This window comes from Malurus melanocephalus, unplaced genomic scaffold (genome assembly GCF_030028575.1).
Source record: "Malurus melanocephalus ecotype Western Australia unplaced genomic scaffold, MMel_1.1 scaffold_187, whole genome shotgun sequence".
Classification (NCBI taxonomy): Eukaryota; Metazoa; Chordata; class Aves; order Passeriformes; family Maluridae; genus Malurus; species Malurus melanocephalus.
This window is the reverse complement of record NW_026623419.1, coordinates 541,824-554,403: the sequence shown is the minus strand read 5'-3', so window position 1 is coordinate 554,403 and position 12,580 is coordinate 541,824. Positions and strand designations below refer to the sequence as shown.

At 44.3% G+C, this 12,580-nt stretch overlaps 1 protein-coding gene across 6 annotated transcripts in view; it reads left to right on the top strand.

Annotated features, from left to right (window-relative positions):
• RNF152 (ring finger protein 152) overlaps positions 1–11,933 on the top strand; it is a 79,240-nt gene extending 67,307 nt beyond the window's left edge. For 3 of the 6 annotated variants that reach the window (XM_057373121.1, XM_057373119.1, XM_057373120.1), the window contains exon 2: positions 6,778–11,933. In XM_057373121.1, the coding sequence (XP_057229104.1) occupies positions 7,044–7,655 (612 nt within the window). In that variant the 5' untranslated portion in view covers positions 6,778–7,043 and the 3' untranslated portion in view covers positions 7,656–11,933. Of the gene's footprint in view, positions 1–400; positions 530–631; positions 688–6,777 lie in introns of those variants that run through there. The other 3 variants (XM_057373117.1, XM_057373116.1, XM_057373118.1) reach the window with 3 other exon arrangements.
• Positions 11,934–12,580: the final 647 nt, after the last annotated feature.

Genomic DNA, 12,580 nt, shown 5'->3' with positions numbered 1-12,580 from the left:
GAGCTGCACCTGGGGGATGCTCTGCCAGGATGGAGGGGATTAGGAGATTCAGGGAACCATGGCTCTGGGACAGCTGGACAATTGAACTTGTCAAAAAACTGCAGACATACCAGAGTTATGTTCCCACTGCCTGGCTTCCAGGMTCACCTGCACAGAGGGCTGCTGAGAGGTTGTGTGGGCAGGAAAGCTGTCCGCTCTCGTCTGTGCCTGTTTGAAATGGACATATTTCTGTGTATTTCAAAAAATCATATTTTTTGATTTCAGATATTTTTCACTTGTAAAGTGCCTCATGTGAAACTGTCTGATGACCATAGCTGTACTATTCTGCCTCAGCACGATGAAATGTTTGCTGACCTGGCACGTTGCAGGTGATTAGTAGTGTTTGCTGTTGGAACAAAGTGCAGCTTATCCTGGTCATATTTGACCAAAATAAGGTCTTTGGAGGCAGGGAATGTGGACGTGTCAAAGTTTGCCGATAAAAGGAGGGAGCAGCACAGCTGGTGATGTGAGATGGAGCACGCAGCAGCATGTGAGTCTCTCTGTTTTCTCTAAACACCAGAGRCTGGTGTTTTCACCTGATCTGTTTTTGCTCCAAACCCATAAACGTCTACATCTCGTTACATTCCTGTAGGTGACCTTTCTTCCTGTGTCTCCTCTTCCTAGGGCTGGCTGGTGACAATTTCTAAGGTAAATGCTGTGGAATGATGCCTTGCAATTGAGCTTCTTTTTTTGTGACCCACCACTGATTTCTAAGCTGTCTGAGTGGCAGGACAACCAGTATTCTGTCCGATTGTGCCATCAGGATCATCCAGAGCAGATTCTCTCCATCAGCATGGATCCCCTGGTGCTGGTTCATAGGATTTTGTAGGCTCATATATCACAGTTTCACTCAGATTTATTTTTTGTGGCTTTATRCACCCGGGACTGTATATTCCTGATGCTTATCTTGGCAAGGGCTGGACTGAAGCTAAAGGAGCAGCGACAGCTTGCACTGGCTAAGGCTTTGGCTAAAACACTCTTGCTCTGCAATATTTCTGTGCAATTGTGAATAATTAAATGGAAAGGCTGGTGGGTGTAAGCTGCCTGGCTTACAGGAAGGTTCCTGGAAAATAGGTAGTTCTAGAGAGAGGAATGGAGTGACTTTGTTTTATTGTTAGCTTTATGTCCCTCAAAATGCATATAGTCTCTCAGTTGTAATCTSCATGATGGGTGAACTATGCCCATGGAGATGCTTGGCTTATGGAGCATAGGCTCTTGTGTTTTTCATAACCTGTGAAAAAGCTGGTATGTTTAATGAAAGCCACCGCTAGATCCCAGGCATGCCATGGGGATGCTGCCAGCTGGAAGAGGTGGGGAAARCTGGCTAGGTTTTTGAGCTTTGTTGCAGAAAAGAATCTGTCACCTCTGCCCTGTGGCTCATGAGGTGAAAAGTAGAGTTGTGATGAAATTGTACAGGATCTTTGAGGCAATCTGGGTGGTGCTTGCATGACCTTGGACCAACTGCTTCGTCTCTCAGCACTTCTTTTCTTAGATGATGAAAGAATATAATGATGATAATACTTGTCTCTTAACAAGGGTATTGTGATGAATAAATTAATTATTCGTTGTGCTGTTCTCAGTTACTATGGTAATTAGTGCTACAGAACAGCCTAAAAATAAGTAAGATCATTTAGTGAAGGGTATTCAGGGGAAATCAGGTAGTACGTCCTGGACATGTGCAGTAGCCTGAGTGTGCTTTGTCCAAAAATGARTTTGTGAAAAATGTTCACAGATGCTGAATTTTTGTGGCAGAAATGCTTCGAAATATTAAATATGTTCTGTCCTCCTCATTATCTGTTTGAAGTGACTGTAGCAGACATTTCCTTCCCTGTCTGTGGGCACATGATTTTGCAATTAGTTCCCCTATTGAGAACAGCACTCCCTCCTCACCCCATCTCCTTTACAGCCTAAGGGCACCTGAAATGAATGATTCTTTCTTCTTCATAAATCATACATACTCAGTAATACTGCCAAAGAATTGTTAATGTGTTTGGGGAGTTTACATAATGAACCTTCCTCGGTAAAGGTGAAGTATTGTCAATGCACTGCCTTGCTGAACTTCTGTTATAACCTTGCTGTACAGCAAGTAGATGGCCTAAATCCRTGTGTAAGTCTGTGCAAAGTTTTTGAGGCTTTCTCTCAGTGATCAGTTAACTGCATCAGCATGCCCCAGAGCCAGTCTTTCAAAATGTTATATGATGTTTAATCATCTGTGAATTRTATTGGATTCCACAGGCATCACTGAAGTATATTTTTGGGGTTTTCAAGTTAATGGAATTTTGGGCCCTAGTAACTTACTAGGAAGTATGTGTGAAGATATTTCTGAGTCCTTCAGTGAAGGTGGCACCTCTTCAAGGCTGTGGTTTCCAGTGCTTAATGTCACAGGGGCTATCCATACATAGAAAAAAAAATCATCTTGCTAGACAAGGATTTGGCATTAATTACTGTGTTCTTTGACTTYATGTACAGCTCTGGGCATGGATGTTCAGTATCTTCCTTTGCAYTGGGTTTCAAAAATAGCTGTCTTTTCTGACCTGCCCAGTTGGGGACCAGTTTGTAGTTGGTGTGTGTACACAGCAAACCTGTGCTTTCTTCTTGTCGCTGTCATAGCTACAGCAGCCTTCACCTGTTCACTTCCTGCAGCACATCCCACATTGTGCTGGGAAGCTGTCAGTAGTGAAAAGCAAATCCCCCTTCTGCTTCTTGGGGGGGTAGGAAGCTGATGCCGTGGCATTCTTTGTCTCCTGCTCACCCAGACAGAGAGAACTTGGGTCTCTGCTGYGGTCTCCAACAAAGTACTGGCAGAACAGATAGTATGACTGACAGACAGCTGAAATATTTGTTTTATTCTTCAGAGCTTTACTGCTCTTGAGTCACACAATTTGAAGAAATCCTGGCAGCCCAAAGGCAAGGGCAGCCCAAATCTGCAAGGAGAACCTTTGTGCCATGCTCTCAGCCACTTGGCTGCTGCACAGGTCATCAGCTTTGCAGGTTTCTTCTTTTCTGTAACTGCTTGTGAATTCCTCTCCTTGCTGGCCAGCAGCAACCTTGTGGATATTGGGCACATGTACAGTAAGGGAAAGAGAGTGTAGGGCAGGCAGAGAGGTTTCCTGATGCTTCTTTTCATGGCACTCTCTTGSTTTCTTTGTTCCTGCTGCACCTTTCTGACACATGAACTTTGGAGCTTGTGGATTTTCATTTCCAGTTAGTTTTTATTTGTGTTACAAGTTAAATCTCAGCCCTGAAGAGCTTCCAGTTGCTGTCAGGTTTGTGTGAGGCAGAGTCACTACTTGCAGCAGCTTCTGTCTGTGTGGTTTCACTGTCATAGTCTCCAGCCCTGTTCCGCATCCATGTGGGTGTGTGCCCCTATCTGTACATATACACGTGCTATTTGTTTTGCAGAGACCTATGGATATTCCCTGACAGTGCTTTCTGCTTTTTCCCCCCGCCTCTGTTTTCCTGTCAAAGTCCCCTTGTCACCTTGGGTGCCACAGTGTGATGAGAGCAAATGACACAGCAGTGGTTTGGGCTGATACTGCCATCAGCCATGCCCTCATGTGCAGTCCTGGCTGCCTCTCAGTCTTTGTGCTTGAAGCACAGAGAAGCGGCAAGTCTGAGTAAGCTTTGAATGAGCTGTTCACCTGTGACAGCTCAGTACCTTCAGCTGGCATGAGGGTGCATTGRACATAAACTTAACAGCTCAGTCCCCTCTCCAAGAGGAGATTTCCTCCTCTTGGTGTAGTTACTAAAGTGAAGTGGTAGAAGAATACTGAGAGCTCCCATGGATTTCTACTTCTTAGCTACATACTGCAATTTTTTTTTCAAATAAATTCTTACTCTATGTGATGGCTTGACTTTCTTTTATCCAGAAACTGAGTTGTGGCACAGTGAAAGAGGGTTGTATGGTTGGACATAAAGTCGCACCTGTGAAGCTACATGTCCAACCTTTGAACAAGGCAATGTCAGCAAAGGCCAAGGGGTTATGGCTGTGGCTACTCTTTAACTTGTCTTTAGTAAAGTTCTGAAGAAATCATATTAACCACTGCTTACTGGTCATTACTGCTGATCCACACCTCTATTATTTGAGATGTTTTGGGAAAGTATGAACAGTTTATGTCATGCAGGTGGATAAGCCCTGTCTTAACCTTGCAGAGATACTGATTTACATCTGCAGAAGGAATGCCTCCACTCTGTCCTTGGGCAAAATAGTCATGGGACGCGGAGGAATGGTTTTAAACTGAGAGTAGGTTTAGATTAGATATTAGGAAAAAATTCTTTACTGTGAGGGTGGTGAGGTACTGGAACAGGTTGCTGAGAGAAGTTGTGGATGCCCATCCCTGGAAATGTTCAAGACCAGGCTGGATGGAGCTCTGACAATCTGGTCAGGAGTAGGGTTGGAATGAGTTAATCTTTGAGGCCATGCTATGATTCTATGATAAGCCCTAATTTCTGAATTTCTTTTCATTGGGAATTCTTACTGTAATAATACTGCAAACCAGTGAGTGGGTTTTTTTTAATAGATTTGCAGATAAAGCCAGGTAAGAGTAGTGTCTTGTAATGTCTGCGCTCAACTTTCACTTGGACTGTGAGTAACTGCATATTTTGTATGGCTATTTCTRTGCAAAATGCAAATTTGTTGGGCTGCTTGTTGCTGAAAATTTGATCTGGTGGCTTCAGTGATTCCTTCCTGAGTTCCTGTAAGTAATTTCTATTCTGGTGTTTGTCTCTTAATATTTTTTTTTTCAGCCAGAAATTGCTCAGCATCATGGATATCTCTCTTCCATTTTTCTCTCTTAGCTGCATGCTAGTCTATTATCATGTCAGTTCCTTTCTTGGTAGTCTTCCTTTATGTGTGCTTGTACCATAGGGATATGGAAATAGTAATGGGTAAGGGAATAAAGAAGATAAAGCCTCTCCTCATTTTCTTTCCCTTTGCCTCGGTGTGGCCTGCACACAGGCAGCAGATGTGTAGCCCCTACTGCAGCAGTGCTCAGCTCCTCAGCACACAGATTATCTGTTGATGCCTTTGTGTAGCACAGCCCTGGTGTGGAGCAGATGTCCCATGGGCTTCATGATGGTGGGGGTCTCTCTCAGCCGTGGCCTGTGCCACATTGAGATAAAGCATCCCAAAAGTGCTAGTGGACTCAAGCATGTGCCATTTCCCTCTGCAGCCATTGTACATACTTCAGAAGCTCCTGCCTTCTTAACACCAACCCCTGCTCCCTCCTGAGTTGGGATTATCACTGCATGTTTGTTGAAGTGTTTTGTGAGCCAAAATCCACTGCTGTTACAAAATCAGCAGCAGGGGCCAATTCTGTCAATGTCAGTGGTCTCAGTCATCAGCATCTGAAGAGATGAYGTGACGTTTGTTTTCTCTGTTCAAATACTGGTGACTGCCAGAAGCAAGATACAGGACAGTGAGATCCAGAGCACTGTCCTGAGTTGCAAACCCCATGTCTATGCCTGCCTTCTTAAGCTACAATATTTGTTTTACTGACATCACCCATTGATCAGTGTGTTGCAACCTAGTTGCTCTAATTTAGAGAGAGGAGCAAGAAGTTCTTATATAGAAAGGAAGATGTCCTCTGAAAGCTGTGGTCCTTGGGTGTTAACTCTAGTTTGGCAGTAACATTGCAATAAGAGAAKATCAAAGGTCACCCTTTAAATATTTTGGGTTTTCTTTATTTTATTCTCTGGATGCAAATTCAGGCTGATACTTCTTCAAACACAAAAAGGAAGGAAGTGTAAAGTGTTGTAAAACTGTCCCCCCCTTCACGTTAATTGTGTTGGAGTGAACAAAATCAAACACCACGCTATGAAAGTAAACACAGATGCCTTTTTTGTTGCAAAGATACAAGTAATAAGTGGGAAAATGGGAAGTATGAAGGGAATCCCTTAGTAAGGAGTAGTTTAGAACAAGATTAGTAAAAATTTGCTTTTAATTCAGTGAATTATATTTCTGTTATTATTCTGTTTTATTTCTGTTCTTCATGGTGTTCACTGGTTTTGGGTCTAAACAGAACCTTTTGTCTCAGGTAAGGTTTTCATTAGTGAGAAGGTTTAGGTTTCAGAGGGCCATGTTCAACAAGCTGCTTGTGTAACTAGGCAGACAGTTAATTTGACTGAAAATGGTACCATTCCTTTTCATTATGTACAAATGTAGGTGTTACAGTGTAGTGGGTTGGTTGCTCATTCGTGCACAGGCACTTGTTCAAGGGCCTGTGGAAATGCTTCCATTTAAACATACTTTTTTCTTTCCCCCACCTTTCATGCAGACTTGGCGGTTGAGCCAAATAGCTAAAAATCCTCAGAGTTTAAAGGATTAAATGAAAACAGTTGTTTTGGTGCAGGAAGGGCTGAAAAGTCCTGAAAATATGACAGGAGGTAGTTGCTGTGGGACCTGGCTAGTGAATTGTWCAGCCACCTCTGTTATGGGCATAAATATAACTGTGAGTAGTGGACTGATGGGTTGATGGGGGTTTGATTGCTGGCAAAATTGGGGGAAAAAAAAAAAAAAAAGGGAAACCTAGTGATAGTACTGTTGACTGGCCTGAGGGTTTGTCACTGGGCTGTTTGGTGAAGCTGGTGGGAAGATGCTTTCTAGTGAAGGATCACAAATTTGTTTCTTGCACTAGGTAACAAAGTCAGTGCTAGTTTTCATTCCCCTTTGCTGGCCTCTTTTGTTCTCACCAGTTCCTGTGAGTAACCTGTTCATTCACGTTTTTCTGTTTGTCTCAGGTGCTGAAAGTTTCAGGCTGGAGGTTTTCCCGTGCCCTCTGTAGCTGCTGCCCGGTGCTGCCCTGGGGAGAAGCAGCGGTGGGAAGGCGAGTGCTGCCCTGAGTAGAAGCAGCGTTGGGAAGGCGAGTGCTGCCCTGAGGAGAAGTAGCATTGGGAAGGCAGTGCTGCCCTGAGGAGAAGCGGTGGGAAGGCTGCTCCCCCTTGCCCTAGGGGTGCCAGGGTGCGGCTCATCGCAAGGCCTGTTGTGCTTCCCTGCACCGCCCACCATGGAGACACTGTCCCAGGACTCGCTGCTGGAGTGCCAGATTTGCTTCAACTATTACAGCCCCCGCCGGCGGCCCAAGCTGCTGGACTGCAAGCACACGTGCTGCTCCGTGTGCCTGCAGCAGATGAGGACCAGCCAGAAGGACCTGCGCTGCCCCTGGTGCCGCGGGATCACCAAGCTGCCTCCGGGCTACTCCGTGTCGCAGCTGCCCGATGACCCCGAGGTGATCGCCGTCATCGCGATCCCCCACACCTCGGAGCACACCCCCGTCTTCATCAAACTCCCCAGCAATGGCTGCTACATGCTGCCCTTGCCTCTCTCCAAGGAGAGGGCGCTGCTGCCGGGAGACATTGGCTGCCGCCTCCTGCCCGGCAGCCAGCAGAAGTCCCTGACGGTGGTGACGATCCCCGCGGAGCAGCAGCCGCTGCAGGGCGGCCTTCCCGCCGAGGCCGGGGCGGAGGAGCCGGACCGGAGAGGCGCTGTGAAAAGCTCCACCTGGTCSGGGGTGTGCACTGTGATCCTGGTGGCCTGCGTCCTGGTCTTCCTCCTGGGCATCGTTCTCCACAACATGTCGTGCATTTCCAAGCGCTTCACGGTGATCTCCTGCGGCTGAGGCGGCGGGGCTGTGCTCCCCCGTGGGCCGGGTCGGGTCGGTGGTGGTGGATTGAGCGAGACAATTGCGTGCAGCTTTCCCCAGTGACTGCAGGACGCTGTGCACCGGGGTGGCGGTGCCTGCCTGGCTGCAGCCCCCGGAGGGGTGGCATCGGGCCTCTCGGCAGCCTGCGGGTAAAATCACGTCCCGTGTCTGGCGGCAGTGGCACTGAGGAGGACTGCATGTGTCACCGTAACCATTTATCAAAGGGACTGCAACTTCACAGTGATTTTTTTTTTTATTGTGTTACGAGATTAAAGACCTCTGTGTAGCTGGTTATACTGTGAAGTATACAGTACGGGCTCTTCTTTAAACACAGTATATTGAAATCAAAACTGCTCCACATAGAATTAAATGAGAACTGGCGCACAACTGTACGAGGTGTTCAGTACCAGTCCACACGTGCATTAGTTTTTAATGAGGGGAGGGAGGGAGAYTCATAGAACGCAGAAATCATTTAGCTGGTAAAGCGTTTTATATGTTTTAAATGGCTCATTATTTAAACCAAGTTAGGGAGCTGACAATAGTTTTTAAAAGGAAGCATTTTACAAGCAATCATTTCCTTCCTTGGTGTTTGGTTTTTGCTTGCTTTTTCCCCATTTCTTTAACTACAGGGAAGTGGTAATATCCAGCATCTTTTGTTTGAAGGAGCTTCTGAGGATGGAAGCGAAGTGGGCTAGGAGAAATACCTAAAAATGCAGTCAAAACAGCTCTACCTAAGCAGCTTTATGTGAAGGATGGGTTTGCATGGTAAATGTTGSACATGCTGTTTTACCTCCAGTCTGGCTGCAGACTTCCTGATGACCTGGCTGTCATAGCTATTAGTGAAGAAGTGGGTCATGAGAAGTCCTAGGACTCGTGTGAGGATAACAGATTGTTCTTAATTTTCTTTCACTAGAGGTTGGGTTTTCTTAGTTGTTTTTAAAGAATTTAGACCTATTTTGCCTCCCTTTTTCCTAGGAGATGCAATTGTGTACTCATGGGTGGTAGGACAGAGGTATTGCTCTAAGAAAGCTTCACCATTGAAATTGAGAACAAGGACTCTTGTATGCAGTCATTTGGTAAGAGGCAGTGACATTTCTGGGAGAAGAACCTAGGCCAGCCTAACCTTTTACTGGGTGGAACACTCCTCCTAAAATGCTGTGGCTCTCCTGGTGTCAGAACATCCGGGTGAGCATAACAGAGCCTCTTCCCATGTTTCAGTCTTATTAATATTGATGTTCATAAGGACAGATTTGAAAAACAAACACAGGAAGTGTCTCCCTYCACCTGTGACTGCCATGAAACCCCAGTCATTTGCAGTTCACTTCTTGGGAAGAGCCAAAATTCCTGAACGTGCACTGCAGTGGCACCTTGCTATAAGCAGTCCCACTAGCTTTAGTAGTGCTGCTCATAAGTAAAATAGAGCCCAGTGTGAATTTGGGTGTTTGGCAAGTCTGAAAGCTGAAACTAATGTGAGATTTAGGGATTGGATCAAGGGGCACATGGCAGACCTTTACTAAGACAGAAAAACCTGTTGATTTGCACTGCTTCTTTTGTGTGTACAAGGATAATCTCTCCAAAGCGTGTCCTCCTGTCTACCTACTGCTTTTTCTGATTCTTAGAGATTGCTGAATGCCATATTATAACAAAGTTTGGACTATGCAGTGCCCAAGTTGGCCCCATAGTTGTCCTTGGTTTTCTTGTTATGTCACAAAATCCAGTTGCTGGTTCACAATAAACATTCTCAGTTCAGACTTCTGTCAGGAACATACCTCTAACTTCATGCTGGATTTCTGTCCTTCCCTGTTCCTAAACCACTGTTTTCTTCCTTGATTCCCATTAACTGAAGAATAGAATATAGGGTGCTTAGTTGCTATGGTATGTGTTTGGTCATGTGCGGAGAGGAACCATTTTGCTGATTTTTAGCTACTGTCATATGTATGCACAGAAAAAAAAAGGCTTCAGATAACACACTCAATGCCTTTATTGTGCAAAGGCCCATGTGCAGTATGCCTTGAACCTGGCTTGCAAGTATTGTAAAATATGGACACCACAGCATGTTTCATTTGGTTGCAGTAGGGAACACCAGGTATTCCCAAATGTGTCTTGTGAACGTGCTTGTCTCTCGTTGCCAGTAGGTAGCCAGATTTCTACTGACATCCATGCTACGCTGCTTATTGTGTAAAGGAAAGCCAGTTCACAAAATTCCTGCCTTTCATAAGACTCTTGAGGAATGGACCAGACACAGGACTTGACCCTCTACTGCCTTATCCTGTAGCAATTGCTGGGTGTACCAGAAGCATACGGCATAGGTGAAAGATGCTCTGAGAACAGCAYTGGTGCATTTTGCTTCTGCATTTGTTTATCTGAGTTGTCAGTGAATGCACAAAAATGTGAGGCAGTCAAGTAGCGGGTCCTGGTGACACCGTGGTGATAATGTTACCTCCTTCCAGCCATACCTGCCCGACTGAAGCTCTTGAGGCCGAGGATTCTCTGGATGAAGAAAGGCCCTCTTCATCTCCACATGGAGAGTGCAGAGGACTCAGAAATTAGGTTAAAATACCACACTGCATAACACATTATACAACAGGCAGACCTGGAGTTTATCCGGAATTAATGATGTAAGTGTTATATTAGCAGAATACCATCCTGTATTACGTAACAGAGTACATTGTTTTGTTAATATCAATTTCCTGTACTTTTTGTGCCTGCTGAAATGCATGTTTGACCTAATTTCTGATCCAGACATTTGCCTGCTCACAGCCTTGTGTAAGAGCAATAAGTAAAACCTCAAGATTTTTGCCTGCGTATACACGCATGGTGTGTATGTTCATTCCTTTTTATAAATAGGAGTTCTGGAAAAGTTTTTGTTCTGGCTTTGGACTGTGACTAGAATTTTATATTTGCAGCTGTCATATATGTTAGATCACCTAGCTTTTTTGCTGACTTGTGTAGAAATGAATTAAATAGTTTGTTGTAATGTACAGTGTTAAAATGTTTCTCAAGTATGTCAGTAGTCATACTACTTTAAAAATGCAGTGCAGTCTGTCCCATTCCTTGGTTCAACACCTGGCATTAAAAAGTGATACTGCTAATTTTTTTTATTATTATTTTAAAAAACAGCCTTGTCTTTGTAATTTTTTCTCTGTGGAGAAACACATTTRGACTTGTGCCAAAATCATCAGGTTCCAGGTTAGCTGTTGTTCTCTGGTGTCCAGTAAAAAGTCACTGCCCAGTTCCACCAAAAAGAAAGACAGAAACTTACTGTGACACAATACTGTTCGAGAAACCAAAACTTATGCTAAAATGTGTGGGTAATTATTCAAGCACCTGCATTTTTAGAGCACATTACTCTGTATGAATGTGTATTTATTTGCTTGTTTAATAGGAAGGATGTGTGTGTTGGGGTCCAGCTTCAGCTTTTTTCCTGGATGGTCCCAACTTCCATTGTTGGCTTGTGCTTTGCTGGCAAACAGACTTTAGGGTTCACTCTGTGAAATTTTGTTTAGTGAATTTTAAAAATTCAAAATATGCAATTTTGGTATGCAGGATTTTTTTAGAAATTGTGTGTTCAGTGATTGTTCATGCTTAACTAAGATGTAAAGGAGCCTGTATGTTTTGTAAACATGGAGCAGTCATGAGTCCAAAGTTTCATCTTTATTAATGAAGCTCAGTCTGAATAAAACGTTAGCAGGAAAAGAATGATAGCAAGTGAATTGTGGTTCCTCTTTTACTTTGCCATCAGATGAAGAGCATGGAATGGAATTTGGCAGARTTGCTCCGTATTTTATGAGAGGGTTGCTTAGAATCAACACTCRGCGTTTTAAGACTGTGTAAAGTATGGGTTGTGGTAAATAATAAAAGGGCGTTCATGTTTTAGGTAGTATGGAATACATAACCAGAATTATAGCTAATGACTTCTGAGACGCAAAACTTTTTTTTTGTTTTAATCAAAATTTTTAAGTAAACTTTTTTTTGCTTATGGAAGTGAGGAATTGTTCCTTTACTTACGCTTGCATTGTGCAGACTGGTACRCTGGTTCCCTCTTCCCTTGAGCCCCCCTTCCCAGGCACATTATTGCTGGAGCCATGGGCAGCCAGCTTTTTTTGCTAGTGCAGATGCCTTTCTGGAGTAGAGATGGTCGATACTACATGCTGGTTTTGTTACATTCACAGCAGGGCTGAATCAAAAMCAAACAATTAATACATGGTTTGAACTCTACTGTAGGTGTCCCAGAAGCAAAAGCTCCAGGCACCAGTCTATTGCATAAATTGAGCCAAGCCTCTGTTCCCTGGATCTTTTCACAACGATGCCAGGGAGCAGAGGATGTTGCTTTCTCACATTCATAAGAATGGATCTGTACCCACCCTCCACAGCTAAACTAGACCCTGGGAATGGGGCCTGCTGGCATGAGACACTTACATGAGTAGTGCAGAAGATGGTCTTGTGTTAACACCTCTCTCCTAAATGTTGGGRTTGAAATGCTTCCTTATCCCAGTTGCACAGAAAGCGTGGCTTGTTTTTTCAATGGGTGGATGGAGCGGGGARGGAGGGAAGAAAGTACATGGCAGCAAATGAATCCCAGCAGCAGCTGTGAGGCTGTTGAAAAATCTGCTGGCCCTGAAGCCAAAGTTTTTGTGCAAGAGCTTCAGTAGGACAAGATTGTCTGGAAATGCAATGGATTTGGAACATGTTACTGACCTTTCTGGTGCTGTACACTGTTCGTAGGGCTGACAGCTGGGCTTGTTGTGTTCTTTCTCTTTGTCACTTTACCTCTTGCATGCTCGTGTCAACAAGCAAAACTGCTTGCTTTAGCCTCAAGTTGAACAATTTTCGAGACATTTCCTAAGTTGCCCTGGGCATGTCTAATGAAAAAAATTAACTTTCCAGGCTCAGTGAAATTT